The 19,727-nt window shown below is 42.7% G+C and overlaps 2 protein-coding genes across 3 annotated transcripts in view; both read left to right on the plus strand.

The window, feature by feature from the left end:
- The first annotated feature begins 470 nt into the window (after window positions 1–470).
- hmgn1a (high mobility group nucleosome binding domain 1a) lies at window positions 471–5,516 on the plus strand. The gene is made up of 6 exons (XM_063205205.1): window positions 471–691; window positions 2,109–2,132; window positions 2,275–2,304; window positions 2,721–2,756; window positions 3,269–3,451; window positions 4,423–5,516. The coding sequence occupies exons 1-6, from the start codon at window positions 674–676 to the stop codon at window positions 4,495–4,497; spliced, it is 366 nt and encodes a 121-aa protein (XP_063061275.1). The 5' UTR covers window positions 471–673; the 3' UTR covers window positions 4,498–5,516.
- A 1,166-nt stretch (window positions 5,517–6,682) lies between these two features.
- The window catches only part of brwd1 (bromodomain and WD repeat domain containing 1), a 57,351-nt gene continuing 44,306 nt past the window's right edge, over window positions 6,683–19,727 (plus strand). For both annotated transcript variants that reach the window (XM_063205190.1, XM_063205191.1), the window contains exons 1-7: window positions 6,683–6,762; window positions 6,865–6,923; window positions 7,024–7,053; window positions 7,297–7,356; window positions 8,517–8,667; window positions 13,077–13,175; window positions 17,922–18,082. In XM_063205190.1, the coding sequence (XP_063061260.1) occupies window positions 6,714–6,762; window positions 6,865–6,923; window positions 7,024–7,053; window positions 7,297–7,356; window positions 8,517–8,667; window positions 13,077–13,175; window positions 17,922–18,082 (609 nt within the window). In that variant the 5' untranslated portion in view covers window positions 6,683–6,713. The remainder of the gene's footprint in view (window positions 6,763–6,864; window positions 6,924–7,023; window positions 7,054–7,296; window positions 7,357–8,516; window positions 8,668–13,076; window positions 13,176–17,921; window positions 18,083–19,727) is intronic.

Raw genomic sequence — 19,727 nt, forward strand, 5'->3', positions numbered from 1 at the left:
AGTAGAATCTTCGCTTGCAAAATATTTGTTCTACTATCTAGCAGTGAAAGGGCGACTTGCAAAATTATGCGTTTTATGTGTATGCTTCTATCTATTGAACAATATCTTTCAACAAATATTGCCAAAGTTACCAATACGTTTCGTAAATGCTTGCAATAACAAACCGGAAGGACGTGTGTCCACCTTGCCTAAGTAGGCTAATTTGGGAGAAAGTGGTTGCGCACGGGAACATATTGTTCCATCAGCTTATTTTCACAATAACATTCACTAGAATTAATGTATGCACCAAGACAGATGTACGTTAAACATGGGGGTAAATTTTCAAAAATAGGAGCTGCTGATATGGACACTGATTGGCGTATTGACCTACCCACACAGGTATCTTGCTTTGGTTTGAAAATGTGTTGCCAAGACCTTTAAGCCAATCAATGGGAAAAGGGGGCGGAGAGTAGGTTGCCCGTCAGGTTGGTGGTGTAATGAATAGAATATAGAGGGGGATCCAATCCGGTTTCAGCTAGTTTATGTTCCGATAGAACATTTATGCTAGCTACACGGTGTTCCAAGATACTATTTGAGTCTTACTGAACACGTACAACAGTGCATTGTTAGCCTGTGCCGTGATAAGGTTAATTCTTTTCTCTGCCTTTAAAAGTAGCCAACAAGTTTAGCAGCCATGCCGAAAAGAAACAAAGTAAGTTTTATGTACAAAATCTACTAATCTAACAAAATATTATTTGCATGTCTGTATCTTATCAAAAAACATGTAGGCTAACCTATAAATATATTCTGCATCAATTGCATGTGCATGCTCTACTGCTTGATACAATTGTAACAGTATTTTCACTGAGGTGATTCTTCTGCGTTCAATAACACCAAGCAATATGTTGGTGTCCTAAAGTGGCGCCTTTTTTCTTAGTGCCGTGGGATATTGAGGGGGTATACAATTGATCTGTGCATACTTGCTTGCATGCCAACAAATCAGTGCCTTCTAGAATCGTTTTAACTTTAGTATGTATAGAGAAGGCTACTTAGTCCACGAGCTCGAACAAAGGGGTGTAACCCCACGAGCGATAGAACATGTTGCTACTCAAGGGGGATAACCTGCGCCGAATTGTTGCCTGCGTTTTCAGGGATGACACATAGAAACTACTCGACTATGATTTCGTGCATGTTCAAATGCATCGAAAAGTTATTCTCTAGGTTTGATCGCGTTTGTCGGGCTGCGGTGAAGTTTTTAGTTTTGTCGTGTGCAGTGAAGCGTAACTGTTATGCGCGAGTCCCCTTGGTTCCTGGAGAGGGTACCGCCGCGTCATGGCTGCCCTTGCGCGCAAGAAAAGAATGTGACTATACTCCGCATCGTAATTTGATTTGGTTGGCTTTTATACAAAAAACACCTAGAGCGTATTAGTGTATGGACGTGAAAGTGGAAATTTTAGGTTACTATTGACCCGAACTTCCCCCTTGGTTCTGTTTTGTCGGTGCGCATTGATTTTCCTTTGGCAACAGAGTCAAATGTGGCATTATGCAATTTTGGTCCGCCAACGTAGCACTCAGCCAGGATCGCCATCAGTGAGGTCGTTGGGTTAGCTTAAAGAAAGTGAATGTGGCTAAAGCTATAGGCTATATGGTCGAGAGAATGGCGGGAACACAAAGTGGACTGGTTGACGTAGCAGTAGATGCTTTTCATGTAACAAATCCCTTCGAATTGCTGCTGAATGAATGCAGCGCGTAGAGGCGGAGCTGCACCCCCCTCCTCCTCTGTGTATATACAGTCAGACTGTAACAGCCACAGTTCATGGTAGTGGCAGCAGGACTACTTTCGATTGCGATTTTTGCATAACCGTTCATCTCTAATGGCGGTCAGATGGCACAACTTAAAGAGTAAATGCAAGGAAACACAGGGGCTGTAGTGAAAAATGCCCATGTCTACCATCCCCCACCTCTTCCACATTACATAATTCCCAGTAACTTGGGAGTGGGGGATGGGTGACTGTGGTGTGTGTGTGTGCCCCTCCCCCCTGCCGAATTCTACACACCCACCCACGAGTGTCTGGAATTACTATGGTTTACAATTTGTTTTTCTCCCTCTCCTCTCTTTCTCCAAACAGGCCAACAATGACACAGAAGTCGAGGTCAGTATAAATATATATATACATTATCAAGATTCAAACCATCACAAATTACATTTTAAGAGGTAAACATACAAATTGAAGATCTGTGTGTTAAGCACTGTGATGTGAAGGGACTTATTGTTCTTTTGTTTCCTTCCCGCAGCCCAAGAGGAGGTCTTCAAGGCTCTCAGCAGTAAGTGAAACAGCAGACACATTTAACCCATTTAACCCAAGTTTTTTTTTGAAAAAGGGTGCCCTCTGCCTATTAAATCCTAAATATCTCTGAAGCACATTAAAACACGAAATCAGTTGCATGTAAAAGCTAGGACCCCTCATTTTGCATTAGAATGTGTTCATTCAGCTCTAACATACCATCATTTTAATAAGAAAACCTAAAATCTCAAGAGACTGAATGCAGCATATATGTGTTTCCAGGCAAAAATGGGTTAACACAGAGTGTATTTCTCTATCATGATCATACCAGGAAGTAAAAGCTGATGGCCATTATGTTTACATTAGACTACCATGTGAAATTATTACACATGACTATTTTATTATTGGTGTGTGTGAAATTAATTTTGCTATTTTTATATATTTTTCTTTTTTCAGAAACCAGCGCCAAAGTCCCCTGAGCCAAAACCAAAGGTAAGACAGTCTAGCCACTTTACATGTCAGCAGAGGTTAAAACTGCTGAATAAATATGTTATTTTAGGCAGAAGCAACCCATGACACCAATTACACAAGACACAGACAAATTCCTCCATTGTGTGAACTTTTATAACAATATAGTACTGACAATGTACTTACATGTATCATTTCATAGTTATTATTACTCTTACCTCCATATCTGTCTGGCCTTACTGTCTAGTTGTATTATACAGGGTACTGCCTGATGACAACTATAAACTGTCTTGGAACATCAGTTTGAAATGACAGGCAGACATAAGCAGAGAAACAACATCAATAGCTAAAACGCCTCAAGCATATTTATAGCGACAGTGAGCATTGTATATGCCCTGAAGTCCCAGTAGGTCGAAACACGTAGGAATCTTTGCCCTAATAAATATAACACTGCTTCCGAGTGCATTGGAGTTAATTGCCTGAAAAACAAGTACTGAAAATTGCACGCTCTCATCCTTCACCTTCTGATCTTGCAGCAGAAGACTCCTGCCAAGCCTAAGAAGGTAAAGGAGGTGGTGGAGAAGGCGAAACCAGAGGAGAAGAAGGAAGAGGAGGTGGAGGAGGCTGAGCCAGAGGCAGAGGCGGAGGCACCAGCAGCAGAGGAAGAAGCACCTGCAGAGAACGGAGAGGCCAAGGCTGAAGAGGAGGAAGAGGAGGAGGTGAGCTGTGACGCCACAGTAAAAAAACAACAAAAATAGTGTGACTACTTTCCTTCAGGACCAATAAGCCATGTGCACTCTATTTAAAAAATAAGGTGAATGAGTGTGAAACCAAGGACATCACACCAGACTCAGACACCATGCAAAATGCAGTGTTAATAACTCTTAGAGAGTACTCTGGGAGCAAATACAACTCTCAACTCTCTTAAGTTTTCAATTACCACTGCATTTTGCACTGTGTCTGAGTTTAGTGTGATGCCCATGGTTTCACACTAATTCACCTTTTTTTTACATAGAGTAGACATGGTTTATTGGTCCTGAAGGAAAGTAGGGATCCACAGGACTTTCACAGGCTACACTTAATAGATGGTTAATAAACGGTAGAAGTTACTAAGGAAGGATATACTTACAGGTGTTTCTTAACCTTAAAGGAAGCCTCAACAACCACAGTAAGGTCATGTAGAGCACATGTAAAACTATATTGTTCATTTGCACTGACTTATAACACGAAAACTGACCAGGGCAGAACTTATGTGCATATAGACACCTTGCATACACAGACCTTATAGTACTAAGGCTCAAGGGCAGATTTCAGGTCTGACAGAGTTTGTTTGCGAGAATGAAAAATAGCCATTAGGTTTTTCTATATTTTCTTATTTCAAAAAGCGATCAAGGATCAAGCTCAAGATTTCCGTCTACCGCCAGGCCTGCCTATGGTCACACTCGTGTCAAGATCTGAGAGGCATGCTAAGTTGCTGGTTCAGGAGTAAACCAGGTTTCGGAGTAAATCATCTAATAGAATAGTTTCGAGTCCAAATGAGGACTCCAGGCTCTTCTATTAGACGATTTACCGCTTAACTAAAACTGGTTTACCCCTGAACCAGCCTATTAATATAGGCCCCAGACAAGACGAGCTAGTATATGTTGTGTTGCTGGTTCTCAACCCCCTTCCTCTTCTCTCTGATCTATAGGAGGCACCGGCCGCAGAAGAGGAGGAAGCCGAAGCTGAGGCCGAACAGAAAGAAGAAGAGGAGGCCGCCGAATAACGTCGCCACAATTACTCGAGAGCTCCCCATACCTCTTTTCTTCTTGTACAATTCAGAGGACTATTTTTATCGACTATTTTCTAAAAAAAGAGAGAAAAAAAATGCAGGTTTTTTTTAGTAGTTCAGTAGAAACACATTTTATAGAAAGAAAATACAAAAAAAAGAAAATGCATTAGAAGAGGGATTCTGCCGATTATCCTGCTTTTTTTGTTTTGTTTTTTACAGCTCCTGAATGGGACTGGTCATTGAGTGATATGTGTTTCTCCTTCTTGTCATTTCATTTATGTTGAACTCTGCATTGTTTCAAAGAGGGGAGGGGATGGATTTTGGTTGCGGCATAGAAGCATGCAATCATACCAATTCTGTGAGGAATCAGTTTTGTTGACGGGGGAGTTTTTTTGCCTGAGAGACTAACATTCCATAGGCTTTATGAGGGACTGTGTATGTAACCTGTATCGTATGGGGAGAGGGGTGGGTTGTTATACGATATTACGTTGTTTGTTTTGTTGTTTATGATTGGGTGGGCAGGGGTTGATTGTTTGTAAGCTGTGCTCTATGAATCATAACTCACATTCACACTCAAGTCTACAGCTATCATTGATCATCCTGTTTCCTAGTACTGTATCCCTCGTCAGACATTGTGCATAACACATAACCAGTCTCCTGTTTGGTGAAACCATTACGCTAGCATCTGTACAGCTACCGTGCTTGACACAACAAACGGTCTTCATGATTTCTGTATGCAGTATGGAACGGTACACGACACGTCAAGGATGACAAAAACGGAATCATGTTTTAGCCAAGCTAATGACATGAACAACATTACAGTGTTAACTCTACAGGCTATAGCTATAACTGATGAGCAAAATGACTGTATTTTCACTTGAACATACCAGCAGTAGCAATATTTCCCCAAGGGTCTTACTAGGTTTGAAGTACAAATGTACAGTTTCATTTTTTTGTAGCTGTATCTGTGTAATAATTGGTATACGTGTACCAATAAAATGGTTGTAATATCCCCTGTGTTTGAACAATGTTTTGGGGGTGGTGGGGTATCCCAACATTTCTATGGTAATCTGACATCTTTTGGATGCTTGAATGAGGTGAAATGGCGTTTTCTCATGTGTTGTACTATTAGGCTATTCACTGACTTCATACTGTAGCTTATCTAAGCACAAGCTAGCAATAGTGTTGTGAAATCCTTAGACTGATGAATGAATATTCCAAAAAATAGAAGGTTGTGAGCCTTAATGTCCTTAAAATGAACCTAAGTTAATCACCTGGCCTTGACCTAAAACTGCTCCCATGTTGGGTGGAATGTAATAGCAAAACATAGCCTACCATTCTTAATGTGTAGCCAACCATTCTTAATGTGTCTTAATATGTAGGCCTATATCAACATAAAAGATAAGACAAACACACGCCATCACAAGCCTTCTCCCTATTAACATTTACACTGAAATGAAATGCCAAATTTTGACAACACAGCACGTGCTCTTAGATGTCCACACTACTATAAAACAGTAAGTGTAAACTAAGCTTGTTGACAATTATGGTTTTATAAGCCTTGAATGCAATGTTGGACTGGCAAGAGGTCACCAATCTATCCTCCTATACTGTATTTTGGCTTCTGCGGCATTACGAGATTACTCAGTAATTGTGTTATGATCTACCATAGACGCTGTTAACGGTGCTAAGGAATGTTGTAAATCCATTTCACAACATTGTTAATGTATTAAAAGACGACAGCTTATTACTAGAATACCTCAACATTGGCCACTTGTGCTTTAGGTCGCCATTGTTAATGACGTCACATCAGCACCGAGTTGCTCGACCTTGTGGTGAATGTACAATGTATCGAGGTTCAAAAGTGAAACATCAATGGTAATTACATTGTTGCAATCGATTAGTGCGCTACTATGTAACGTTTGAAAACATTCGCGGCAGGGGTTCATGTATGTACCATTTTGAGCGGGCACCTTTTGTTGCAAGACGGAGGAAGAGTATGTTGTCTCCCCACCCCCTGTTTCCTCTTCACTGGCGGAAGTTACTCATAAAGCTGAGGCCTTATCCTTCCAATGGCGGCTACTAGCTGGCTGAATAGAAAGCGGGAGCAACTGTGGAGGGGGTCCGAGCAGTGGAACCGAAATTAAATAAATATATCACACTCTTTTCTAGACCTAAAGTTAGTCCCAAAATTGTATACCCCGAAAGCTATGGCCGACTCAGCGGCCAAAAATGGGAATATTTCGCTCCTTGAATCGGGTAAGCTGTACAAAAGTAGCTAAATATATTGAGTCAATTGCTGATATCAATTATTTAATTGAATTCTAACATTATTAACGAGTTCTTTCTGTCCACTTACAGAGCTTTATTATCTTATCTCACGATTTCTGACAACGGGTCCTTGTCGGAGAGCAGCTGAGGTGAGCTGGCTCCGCCGTCGAAGCTTCGCTGTGTATTGTCTTGAATGATTCTGAACCGCACATGTAGACGCATCTGAGACGTTTTTTTAATCTATTGCAGGTTCTAGCGACTGAACTTGAGGAAAATCAGGTGCGTAAATATCGTTCCGGTGAACAGAGCTGTCGCTTTTGCCTGAATCGCTAGCCCGGTGTGACTGAACCTACTTGCCTTGTTAGCTCCGGCTACTTTCCAAATGCTTCTGTGTGACTTTGTCATGGTACCTCTCTTCACATCAGTTAGAGAAACAAAATAAGACCATGTGCTGTTTGTGTTGGAGTTTAATTCGATCAACCAGTTGTGCTTTGTGACACTGCGATGTCCTTTCCTCTTTAGCTCCTTCCCCGTAGGTTGGACTGGGAAGGAAAAGAACACCCAAGATCATACGAAGATGTGGTAAGTTTATTTGTTGATTAGGCATCAGGCATGCTTTAATTGTTTTCTATTAATCACCAAAGAGTTGGAACAGGGGTCATCCTTGTACTAGCCTATGGCTTTTGCTTTACTGTCCTGGTTGTGGGTGATGCCTTTTGCTCTGGTCTTTGTGCCATTGCGAGAAGGGTTTGTTTTTATTTTTGAAATATGACCATCAGTTCAGGGGAAACGTGTTTTGACTGTCTCCCATTATTTAGTGTTGTATTGCAGATAGGGTGGGGATAGAACAGCTTTGGGTTTGTCAAGTTCATCTCGGCGGCCAATCCCCACCGTGGAAGCACAGTCAGCTCTCTATTTTACTTGCAACACGCGCTGTGATTGGCTACTGTTGGAGAATCGTTAGGCACACAGCGACCTGTTATGCGCCGTTTGTTTGGTGTAGATGCAAAGCCCTGTCAACCACAAGAGGCTGTCAGTATGACATGGGTTTCGAACGTCTCCAAAGATTTGGCATGTCGTGTTGATAAATACTTGGTTTAAATACTTGGTTGAAAGGTCCCTGAATGCACTTTAATGGCCATATTTATTTTCTTTTTTTCTATTCAGTGTGTACTTTGGAATTGTAGTTGTATGTGATGTAGGGCCTTCACTAAACAAGACACCCTATGTAATGCAACTATATATTTTTCTGATTTGTTAGAAATGACAACAAAGACAAACAAAACAAATCAAAAAAAGAAATTTGGAATAGGTGCTGCTAAGGAATATTGGGCTCTGAGCATAGACACTTGATGACTTCTCTTACTGTAGGGAAGAAGAAAATAGACATCCTCAGATATGTCCTTTCATGCGATGGGTCAGTTAAGGTCCTTGAACATGGGCTTTGTAAAGGGGTGTGTGTGTGTGTGTGTGTACAATTTCTATGGTGCTGGATAGGTAAGCGTCCCTGTGAATTACTCTTCTCTTCTGAGAGCGTTCCTTCATAAAAAAGAACAAGGTTGCCTCCGTAGTCTGCATTTTTCTCCACACATTTTACTGTACAGGTCTAAATCATAAGCAAAAAGGAACCACACGGATGTCTATTTTTGGACTGATGAAAACGCATGTCTGAATGAAAAGAAATAAATAACAAAAAAACAGAGCATATTGTTAATTCGTCATATTTGCTCCTCCCCGTGTAGGTGGCAGCGAACCGGCACATCGCCCCGGATCATCTGCTGCAGATATGCAAGCGTATCGGGCCCATCCTGGACAAAGACCTCCCGTCCGGTGTGGCAGGAGTCAGCTCTCTCTTGGGGGTCGGAGGACATTCCTTACTCCGCACATCAAAAGGTGGCGCTGGCATTGGCTCTTTATTTCTTCTTCTCCTTTTCCTTCTCTTCCTCCTTCTCCTCCTCCACACTCTTGACATGCTCAAGTGTGACACAGAACCGTGCTGGGGACTGCCAGCACCCAATATCTCAAACCGACTAACGTTTTCACGCTGAATTACAGAGAATTTCACAACAGGAAAGTTGTGTTGCAATGCAAACCATAATATTCTTGGTTGTCCTCTGAGAACCATGATGATGACGACAAGGGAATAAATATTTTGGGAGCATTCAACAGTGCTGCGGACCTTTATTTTCTTTTCTGTTATCTTACATTTGGTCCAGCACCCGTGCCACTGATGTGCGCGCATTCCTTGACTTTTTGCGATGACGACAAGGGAGTCAGCAGCTTCATCTGGTTAATGTGTGGTCACGCGTGGTAAAGTAAACAACTCTGCATGTACAGGGGTTGGATAATGAAACTGAAAACACCTGTCATTTCAGTGTGGGAAGTTTCATGGCTAAAGTGGACCAGAATGGTGGCCAATTTTCATTAATTGTACATTGTACCAGTAAGGGCAGAGTGTGAAGGTTCACTTAGCAAGGTACGAGCACAGTTTTGCTCAAAATATTGCAGTGCGCAGAACAGTATGGGTGACATGGCCGTTCAAAAGAGGACAAATTGTTGGTGCACGCTTTGCTGGCGCACCTGTGACCAAGACAGCAAGTCCCTCTGATGTATCAAGTGCCACAATATTCAGGGTAATGTCAGCATGCCACCCAAGAAGGACGTACCACATCCAACAGGATTAACTGTGGACGCTAGAGGAAGCTGTCTGAAAGGGATGTTCGGTTGCGAACCCAGACTGTATCCAAAAAAATATAAAACCGCAGTTGCCGAAATCATGGCAAAAGGAGGTATGCACCTCAACTCTCCTGTTTCCACCAGAACTGTCCATTGGGAGCTCCCCAGGGTCAATATTCAATATTCATGCCCGGGCTGCTATACTCATGAACGGCCATCCCGGTACTTTGCTCGTAAATTTGCATTACGCCCCTTTATGGGTGAAAACAAACCGAATGTCTCATCAACTTGCATGCTACATCGGCTTGTCTAAATGAACACAGTCCATGCTTCAGTCACGGCTGGTTGGCCAGATCATTTGAACAGCCGGCAACATAATACGTTTTCGGCATGTTGCGTGTGAACGCTAGTCTACAGGTCCGTATCTTTTCGTTTATTAAACCCCAACATCACCATTGACTTGCATGGGTTGTTTTCGACCACAAATGGGCGTAACGCACATGGGAAACGTCACGCCGTTCATGAGTATGGGCCACCTAAGTCTCCACCCCTTGCGGGCAGCTCATGGGGCTGGGAACGTGAAAAAAAATTGACTGGCCTGTAATGGACTGATCAAACCTATTTTCCTATCCACCCTGCATTCCCTCTTAGATCACATATATGCTGCACCTAAGTATTAATGATGGCCAATGGTGTGATTGTCGACTCCGCTTGTCAAGCGATTTGGGAGTTGTGTGCGTGCTAAAATATGTAAATACAGTATTTGGACTACACAACAGAAGTCGCATATCTGACGTTGTAGCCACTTCAGCCGCGGTACAGCGGAAGGGATGGCTGTGCACCTTCAGCCTAGGTTCACGACAAATACCTGAGGCGCACTTTGTAGTCTCTAACGCAGTTTTGCACAAAACCTAAAATAAGCTTTCTTGCTTGTCGAAAATGAGCAGTCTTACGACAGCAATCCAAAGCTTTAAAATTCACTGTTATGATAAGTGAAATCCAGAGCACATGCCTAATGGAATCAGGATTTAGCTTGACTTACTCCATTTAATAATATAATATAATAATAATAATTAAGGACGAATCACGGTGTCCTATGACCTCTTACTCTCTCCAGGTTTGGTGGTAGTGGCATTGGACTTTACCATGCTACCAGTACTGCCAGTACTTGTGGAAGAAGAAAGTGACTTGACTTGCGGCCATGCCGTACTACAGTCTTATGACATGATCGAGCTGACTTCTCTCTAGTGTCTATGCTCATGTCCTTAACGGTGAACGACTGTTTATTAATTAATGTAATAAGTGTACAGTAGTGGCACTGTTTTAGGCGCAGGGTGTGAGAGAAGAACATTTGTGTAGATGCTCTGCCGATCAGAGACATTTGAAAATGAACATTGAACTTGTTGATTCCCTGTGAGCGTTAAAGACTTCTCGCATGCATATGCTGGAATTTACTCAAAATGATCACCAGTCTCTAGGGCACTGGGTAGGGCTGCACAATTAATTGAACATAATCGAAAATCGTGACAAATTAGTGAAATCGAAGTCGAAATTTTAATAGTGGCAATAGTGACCTACCTTTTGAGAGCGTCCTTGAAGCCAGAACATACTGGCTGGTGTTCCTGGCTGTTATAATTTTCAAAAAAATCTGCAAAAAATCAATAATCGTGATTAATAATCGTGATTGCAATTTTGACCAAAATAATCATGATTATGATTTTTTTCCATAATCGTGCAGCCCTAGCACTGGGTTACTATGACGGCAATCCTGGTTTGATCCTGGCCCGGGTCATTTGCTGATCCTCCCCCATCTCTCCCTCGCGCTTGCTGTCACCATCTCCAACTGTCCTATCAAATAAAGGAAAAAAGACCTACAAAAATATTTAAAAAATGAAGAAATTGTCACCAGACAGCAAATGGAATGAATTGCAGATCAGGGCTTTGAACCGTTATTTTTTTCCAAACGTTCCGTTCCGAACAGAAACGGAATTATAACGTTTCCGGTTATGGGTTCCACCAATAAATTGACGTTCCCGAACCGGTTAGAACAAAAAAATATTGTTCCCGGAACGGTTAATTTCGTTCCTGTCAGCTGATTACTCCCCATAGGCCTAACTGACGTTAATTAACCAAGAAAGACGGAAGTGCAAATGACTCGGCCTACATTCCAAACTGTTTATTCAAGAGGATGAAAAGAATATCCTCCAGAATTTTGTCATTCAGGGACGACCTAAGCGGAGAAGCGGAGAATAAACCTCAATGATGAAAATGTGTGCTCCACGCTGACTTGGGTCACGGGGAGCGCTATGTGAGTTTGTGCATATTTGAAGCGGCCATGGATGCCCAATAACGTATTGTATGACAGTGGTTTCTCTTATTTAAGATGTGGAGTGGAGACTTTTTAATCCACAGCTCTAACTCCATTCAGTGTCTGATGTCACACAGGACCTGAACCTCAGCTGTCATGGTAACAGGAAAATAAGTACTTTTTTTGTTTTGTTTGAGGAACGGTATTAACCGGTATTAACCGGTTACCATTATTTTTAAATAAGTGTTCCCGTTCCAGAACATAAAAAATAATAAAGTTTTCGGTTTCGTTTCTGTTCCCTGTAAAATACAAAAAGTTCCCGGTTTTCGTTTTCGTTCCTTGAACTGGTTCAAAGCCCTGTTGCAGATAGGCTTTTAGTCTTTCCTTGACGGTTGGCAGTGATGAGGGTGGCACTTAGAACCATTTCATTTGTATATTGTACATCCTGAAACGGTACTAGTTGCATAACCAAGCCCATTATTGGCCTCAGTGAGAAGGGTATAGATTAGAAACAAGTGTGAATCCTTTCAATAAATAATAATAATTGAATCCTTTCAATAAATAATAAGTGTGAGTCCTTTCAGTGAACCCCTACCCAATTTTTATTTTTAAGAAGGTATGCCTTCTTTTTGAGATGGCTCTTGTGCATAATCATTTTCAAAACCAACTGTCTTCCACCTTAAAATGTTCATTGTAAGACCGCACCATCACCACTGTTGCTGCTGATCCTGGTGCTGTATTGGCCAGCGTGGGTGGTGGTTGCTGCTGTACATGTTCATAGTTCATACTCTCGCTCTCTCCCCTGTTCCCCCTCTCTTGTCCATATGCCAGCTGTCACCACTGTCCCCCTAGGGGACCTGTGTGGCACGTATCCATGCCACAGCTGCAGGACGTATGGAAACTAAGATTTCTTTTTTTCTCTCTCTTCTTTTTTCTTCCCCCTCCTTTCTTCCTCTTCTGTTCCTCCTTTGTTTGGGCTCCGTTGTTGACTGGCTGGAACCATGTCCTGTGATCTTATGACACCAAGATAAACGCATTTGCTTTAGATGGTGTCAAGCATGTGTGGTGGCATAAAGCGATTTTCTACAATGAAAAAGTGCCCCATGCTGGAAGTTAAGCATGGTAGTGCGAGTGGCACGGTTTAGGGCTGTGTGATTACCATCAACAATAGGAAGCTGAATTCACCAAAAGAAACATGCTTATCTTTTCTCTTCTTTTTCTCTCCCTCCTCCTCCTCCTTCTTCTGTTCTTCTTTTTGTTTGGGCTCCGTTGCTGATTGGCTTGCTGTCGTGTCCCCTGTGCCCTGTGCGCCTGGCAGACTGCAGCGTGGTGAAGTGGAAAGGCTCGTCCTTCGCAGCGCTCCACCGGGGGAGGCCACCGGAGAGGCCGTCGAGTTGCCGAGACGCCCCCAACTTGGGTGAGTAAAACCTGGAGAGATGTCGATCAGCTGTCCATTTTAACTAGTGTGGCACCGATACCATGTTTTGGCCCTGATACCTGGCTGTGCAGTATCGGCTCCATACTACTTGGATGTAAAATCCTTTCTATCCTGGTGTTGTCAGGCTGCTATCTACCTTTGTACAGCATTAGTCTTTTTCCTGTTTCACAAAGTGAATCCAGTAGAACGTTTTATACTTTTTAAATACCTCATTTCAAGGCTGCGTTCAAGTGTCATACCACATACAAGCATCGGTAAATGCTATCGGTGACCTATTTGTTGGTACTCGCCGATACCACCATTTTAGTACTCATCTGGGCCCTGTCCAATATTGGTGCAACACTATTTCAACCACTTCAAATTACAGTACAATACTCTTGTTTTGATGCATGTGATTACTTTTGGTGTTTAACAGCCTCAGCAGCGTAAAGCAGTGTTTCTCAACCTTTTTTGTCTTGTGTATCCCCGAAGCCTTCCTGTCATACCATGAATACCCCCCTGCTCTATATCCCAATGTGATATAGAGCAGGGATACATGCGTACCGCTAGTGGTACCTGTATCCCTGGTTGGGAATCACTGGTGTCAAGTATCCTGCCACTAAAAAAAAGACCTATTGCTGATCTGGTGCATCATGTTTACGGTCAATTGCACCTCAGATCATCTTTATCTTTAAATGTGTATGTTCTGTTAAAATGCACATGTAATTACACATTCTCCTGAAAATTGCATATGCATTAAGCTGTAATGTATGCTTTACTCAAACATAATAGCCGCACGTAGCTATACTCTAGCATACTTGCTCATACTACTCTAATATATAGTAGACTCTTGCGTATGCTACGCTCTAGCGCAGTGTTTCTCAACCTTTTTTAGGCGAGGCGCCCTTTCAATTCATGAAAAATTTCAAGGCACCCCAAACCAACTAGCCGTAACATGACATTGAATCCGATACCACACAGGCTTAGAAAAGTAACACATTTGCAGACGTCACACGACCTACGTTCGAAGTTGCAGCTGACTGGGGCAACCTATATTTACTTTATTGTGCGTAAATGGCAGATGAAAGATTCCACTGACTAGCATTAACTTATCAATTTAGACAAATATGAATTATATTACATAATTTCCGTGGCACCCCAGGGTGCCCCGGCACCCCTGTTGAGAAACACTGCTCTAGCGTACTGATATGCTATACTCTTAACTGTATGGGAGGATGAAATGAGAGCTTTTACTCCTCAAGATGAGATCCTCAGCATGATCTCTCTAAAGCCACGTGGCCTGCAACAGGCTTTGTGTACAGCTCGTGGAGGAATTGTGTCTGTTTTTCCTGTGTCTGTGTCTGTTGTTCTTCCAATACTGCACACTGTCTGTGGTTGTGGTTAACTCACTAGCCTAGTAAGTCTACCTATTTCACTGAGGCTGTGCTGTTTGTTTATAGAGAGCACACTCCACTCTACAGTACGGTGCGATATCAGTGAGGTTCTTCTTTGAAATGACATTGAACTGACCGAAAACAAAACAAACCTCTGCGTGAACAATGCAAAATGCCCACTAAAATTTACATCATTCTGTATTTTGATGTGCCAACTCTGAAACGGAGTGGAGAACATCTTTTTGTTTCAAATTTGAATGTACAAACTGCCTGTCCGTTGTCCCTGAAACGACAGTCTACTGTAAAGGCTATCACCTTTTGTGTGAAGTAGTTTATCTCTTAGTACATTGAAATAGACTTCTGTTTTGACACCCGCTGTAGCCTTGTAACGCCATAAAATACTGACCTACGCATGCGTGCATATATATACACGCACGCACGCACGCACACAGACGCTCTCACTTGCTGAATCTGGCACAGTAAATACTGCACTGACTACACCCAAATGCCAAATTTCAAATCTGTGCAGTGCTGAACAATTTCTTACGACGAGCACAGAATTCATAGGAATGCTAAATAACGTTAGCTTGCTGCTTACCACATAAATAGCCACACCAACTGTCAAGTGTACCAGCACTGTTAGCAGCCAAGACTTTGTGGCGGAGTTGCCCAAATTTAAGCATCTTCCAAAATCATGTTGAAGAACTAGTGAACAAGTGTGTTTAAAGGAGAGGAATCGACATTGCCCAAACGAGTTAATGTGAAGCCAAGCCACTTGAGTTCAATTTCAGGTCAAGTGCATTCAAAGGGAGTGTGGGGGTGGGGAATCGGTCTTAAGCTAAGGTGGTTGCCTAGCAACACTTTGGGGACAAGACACAACTGATGAGGTTTGTCTACAGAGCCATATCCAAAACTTCCTATCCATCCCTAGCCTGGTTCTCCTCAGATGTAAGCTTACTGTACGTGGTTCCACCTTGCTCCACACACATTCACCTGGTAGAATGCTGTCAGAGGATGCATAAGGAAGTCCCTTCTGCCTTGCTGATCGTGCAAACTGCCTGCAGACGCTTAAAACGTAAGGTTGTCTGATCAACTTTTACAGCCAACCAGCAGATAAATAACTGCAGTCTAATCAGAGCTGTATTGGTTTGTGTAGGATCTTATGTTATATAAGAACTAGACTGCCTGTGCAGTCGCCTTCGACTGCTTAAGGTATATCCCCGAAACGCGACGCTTCCAGTCCCCAATCATTCCTACCACTCCCGTCCACCTTTTCATGAATGTTTATAATAAATACAAAATATAAAATAAATATATTTAATATCTATACATAGATCAATGACGTGCATAGGCTTAAAACCAAATGACTATTGTGAAAATGAAGGAAAAATGGGGCAAATGGTAACACTGTTTTAATGGTTCACTATTACAGTGGATATACCACATTAGGTACAGTGTAATAACCAGTGTAACAATATTTAATACCACGTCATACCAGTGTGACACATTGTGCCAATTTTGTACTTATATCATGTAGGCCATTTGTGTGTAAGTGGTATTACATGGTATTGCATATTTGTACACTGGTATTACACTAATATTACATGGTATTACATATTGTTACACTGGTTATTACACTGTACCTGGTATTGCCTATTTTTACACTGGTATTACACTAGTATTACATGGTATTAAATATTGTTACACTGGTTATTACACTGTAGGCCTACCTGATATGGTAGATTCACTGAAATGGTGAACCATTAAATTAAGGAGTTACCGGGCAAATCAATCCACCCAGTCGGAAGTTATGGGCCAAATAAAAATTCCATCATTTTGAAAGTGTTGACCTCCAAACTCGAATCAGTTCATGAACCTATCCTGCAGCATTCACACACCAAATCTGGGACAAATCCATCCACCCGGTCAGAAGTAATGGGCCAAACAAAAATTCGTCCATCTTGAATTCGGCCATCTTGAAATTGTTGACCTCCAAACTCGAATCAGTTCATGAACCTACCCTAGAACATTCACACACCAAATCTGGGACAAATCCATCCACCCGGTCAGAAGTTATGGACCAAACAAAAATTCGGCCATCTTGAATTCGGCCATCTTGAAAGTGTTAACCTCCAAACTGTAATCAGTTCATGAACCCACTCTAGAGCATTCACACACCAAATCTGGGACAAATCCATCCACCCGGTCAGAAGTAATGGGCCAAACAAAAATTCGGCCATCTTGAATTCAGCCATCTTGAAATTGTTGACCTCCAAACTCGAATCAGTTCATGAACCTACCCTAGAACATTCACACACCAAATCTGGGACAAATCCATCCACCCGGTCAGAAGTTATGGACCAAAGAAAAATTCGGCCATCTTGAATTCGGCCATCTTGAAAGTGTTAACCTCCAAACTGTAATCAGTTCATGAACCCACCCTAGAGCATTCACACACCAAATCTGGGACAAATCCATCCACCCGGTCAGAAGTAATGGGCCAAACAAAAATTCGGCCATCTTGAATTCAGCCATCTTGAAATTGTTGACCTCCAAACTCGAATCAGTTCATGAACCTACCCTAGAACATTCACACACCAAATCTGGGACAAATCCATCCACCCGGTCAGAAGTTATGGACCAAAGAAAAATTCGGCCATCTTGAATTCGGCCATCTTGAAAGTGTTAACCTCCAAACTGTAATCAGTTCATGAACCCACCCTAGAGCATTCACACACCAAATCTGGGACAAATCTATCCACCCGGTCAGAAGTAATGGGCCAAACAAAAATTCGGCCATCTTGAATTCGGCCATCTTGAAATTGTTGACCTCCAAACTCGAATCAGTTCATGAACCTGCCCTAGAGCATTCACACACCAAATCTGGGACAAATCCAAACATCCGTTCAAAAGTTATCGCGTTAACACGAAAGACCTTACGCGGCGGCGGCGGCGGACGCGGCGGCGGCGGTGCACGCAAAACCATTACATCCCCGACGCTCCGCGTTTCGGGGATATAAATATGAAGTGGCGAGATGTTGGAGTCCAACTCAATAAGAATAAGATGTTATTGGCTTAGCTGCCATGTGCGTTTTTCTGAGTGCGTGTGAGCGAGAGAGAAATGCATTTTCAGATGATTGTATGCCAAGACATTAACACAAAACATCATATGCATTATTTTGAAATACCCAAATGGTCCCTTTTGTAAATACTGTACATTGTGATGAGGTGGACCTGGTATTTTGTATTACTTTTGTTTTGGTCCTTGTGTTTGTTAGTCACATTGGATAAAAGTGTCAGGTAAGTGTAGTTTGTGTGTGTGTGTAATATTATGTGTGTGTGTGGTCCACAGTGGAGGTATGCCGTGGCCGGGAGCTGACGGGAGTGCAGCGGTTCGGCTGGGTGAACCCGGTCAGCAACTACCAGCACATGCGACTGCACCGGCGCATCCTGGGACACCTGTCGGCCGTCTACTGCATCGCCTTCGACCGCTCCGGACTGCGCATCTTCACCGTGAGTTCCCATTGTATATTTGGCTTTACGTTCACTGTAATCCAGGGGTGGGCAACCTTTTTCATTAGCGGGGCCTCCTCAAATTCCTCCAAGGGCCGTAAAAGTCCTCCAAGATCAGTACTAGTATGAACACATACCAGGATTTCCTTCCTTCCTATATTGAAGGCAGCCGCCTTTTAAAACAGACCCCACCTCCTCTAGGTCCCCTGAAATATACTCATGAACGGCGTGCCGTTTTCCATGTGTGTTACGCCCATTTGTGGGGGAAAACAACCCATGCAAGTCAATTGGTGATGTTGGGGTTTAATAAACGAAAGATATGGACCTGTAGACTAGTGTTGTTCACGCGCAACATGCCGAAAACGTGTTGTGTTGCCGGCTGTTCAAATAATATAGCCAAACAGCTGTGGCTGAACCATGGAATGTGTTCATTTAGGCTAGCCGATGTAGCATGTAAGTCAATGAGACATTCGGTTTGTTTTCATCCATAAAGGGGCGTAATGCAAATTTTAAGAGCAAAGTACCCGGATGGCCGTTCATGAGTATAGCTTAATTCTATTGCAAATGTAATTTCTAGGATTACTTAACAAAACATTACTTAACATGTCATATTTCACAAGATAAATATTATATCGGGGGCCGGATGAAACAGCCTCAAGACATAGCTTCCTCACCCCTGCTTTAATCCCACATGATTTGCAGATGGTACGATAGAGATATAATGTAATATTATAGGGTATTTGTTAAATTCCCTGTTGCAATGTGGGGTTGGATGCCTTGCTCAAGGGCACTTCAGGCATGGGAGGGAGGGTGGGGATTGAACCTGCAACTCTGTGATCTATAGTTTAACTCTCTGACCATTCCACCACGTCTGCCCGCAACTGAGGGGCTGAGGTATTAAGGTGCACTGTATTCAGGGTTTTGGGCTGTTTGTTATTATTATTGTTATTATTATTATTATTATTTATTATTATTATTGAAGGGCGATCATGCATAAGTGGTTAGGGCGTCAGACTTGTTCGACTCCTGACCCGCCAGGTTGGTGGGGGGAGTAGTTAACCAGTGCTCTGCTCCCGTGGGCTGCCGTTTGGGGCTTGCATGAGTGAGGCAGGGGGAGCACTGTGTGCCCGGTCACAATGACGATGACTGGGGTTCCCAAAGGGGAATTTCATTATGGGGAATGTCTTGGCCTTTGATCGCTCTGGATCTTCACCCTATGTATAATAAGCAGGGAGGGGGTTTGGGCCAGGAAGGGGCTGGGCTATTAAGGTAGACTGTAAAGGACTTTTGCATTGAATATTGGTAGATTCTACTGAGCATTGCCTTTGATCACTGCGGATGCCGGATCTCCACTGTGAGTGCAATTGCATAGCACACATGCTGCAGGGAGAGGTTTTGGGGCTGGAGTGGAGATTGGGCTGGGTTGTGGAGGTACACTGTTTTTGAGCTGATTATTGGGCATGTCTACTGCCCTGTTTGCGGCAGGCATGGTGTGGTATGAATGTACACTTGTGGATTTTTGGGATGGAAGGTACAGTATTTGGTTATTATTGAGGTTCACTGTGTGTGGCTTTTCGGCTCATTATTGGGAATTGCTACTGCTAAACTGCTCTGTGTGTTCCATGCATGCACGCCACAGTTGGCT

The sequence above is a fragment of the Engraulis encrasicolus genome, chromosome 8, assembly GCF_034702125.1.
Source record: "Engraulis encrasicolus isolate BLACKSEA-1 chromosome 8, IST_EnEncr_1.0, whole genome shotgun sequence".
Taxonomy (NCBI): domain Eukaryota; kingdom Metazoa; phylum Chordata; class Actinopteri; order Clupeiformes; family Engraulidae; genus Engraulis; species Engraulis encrasicolus.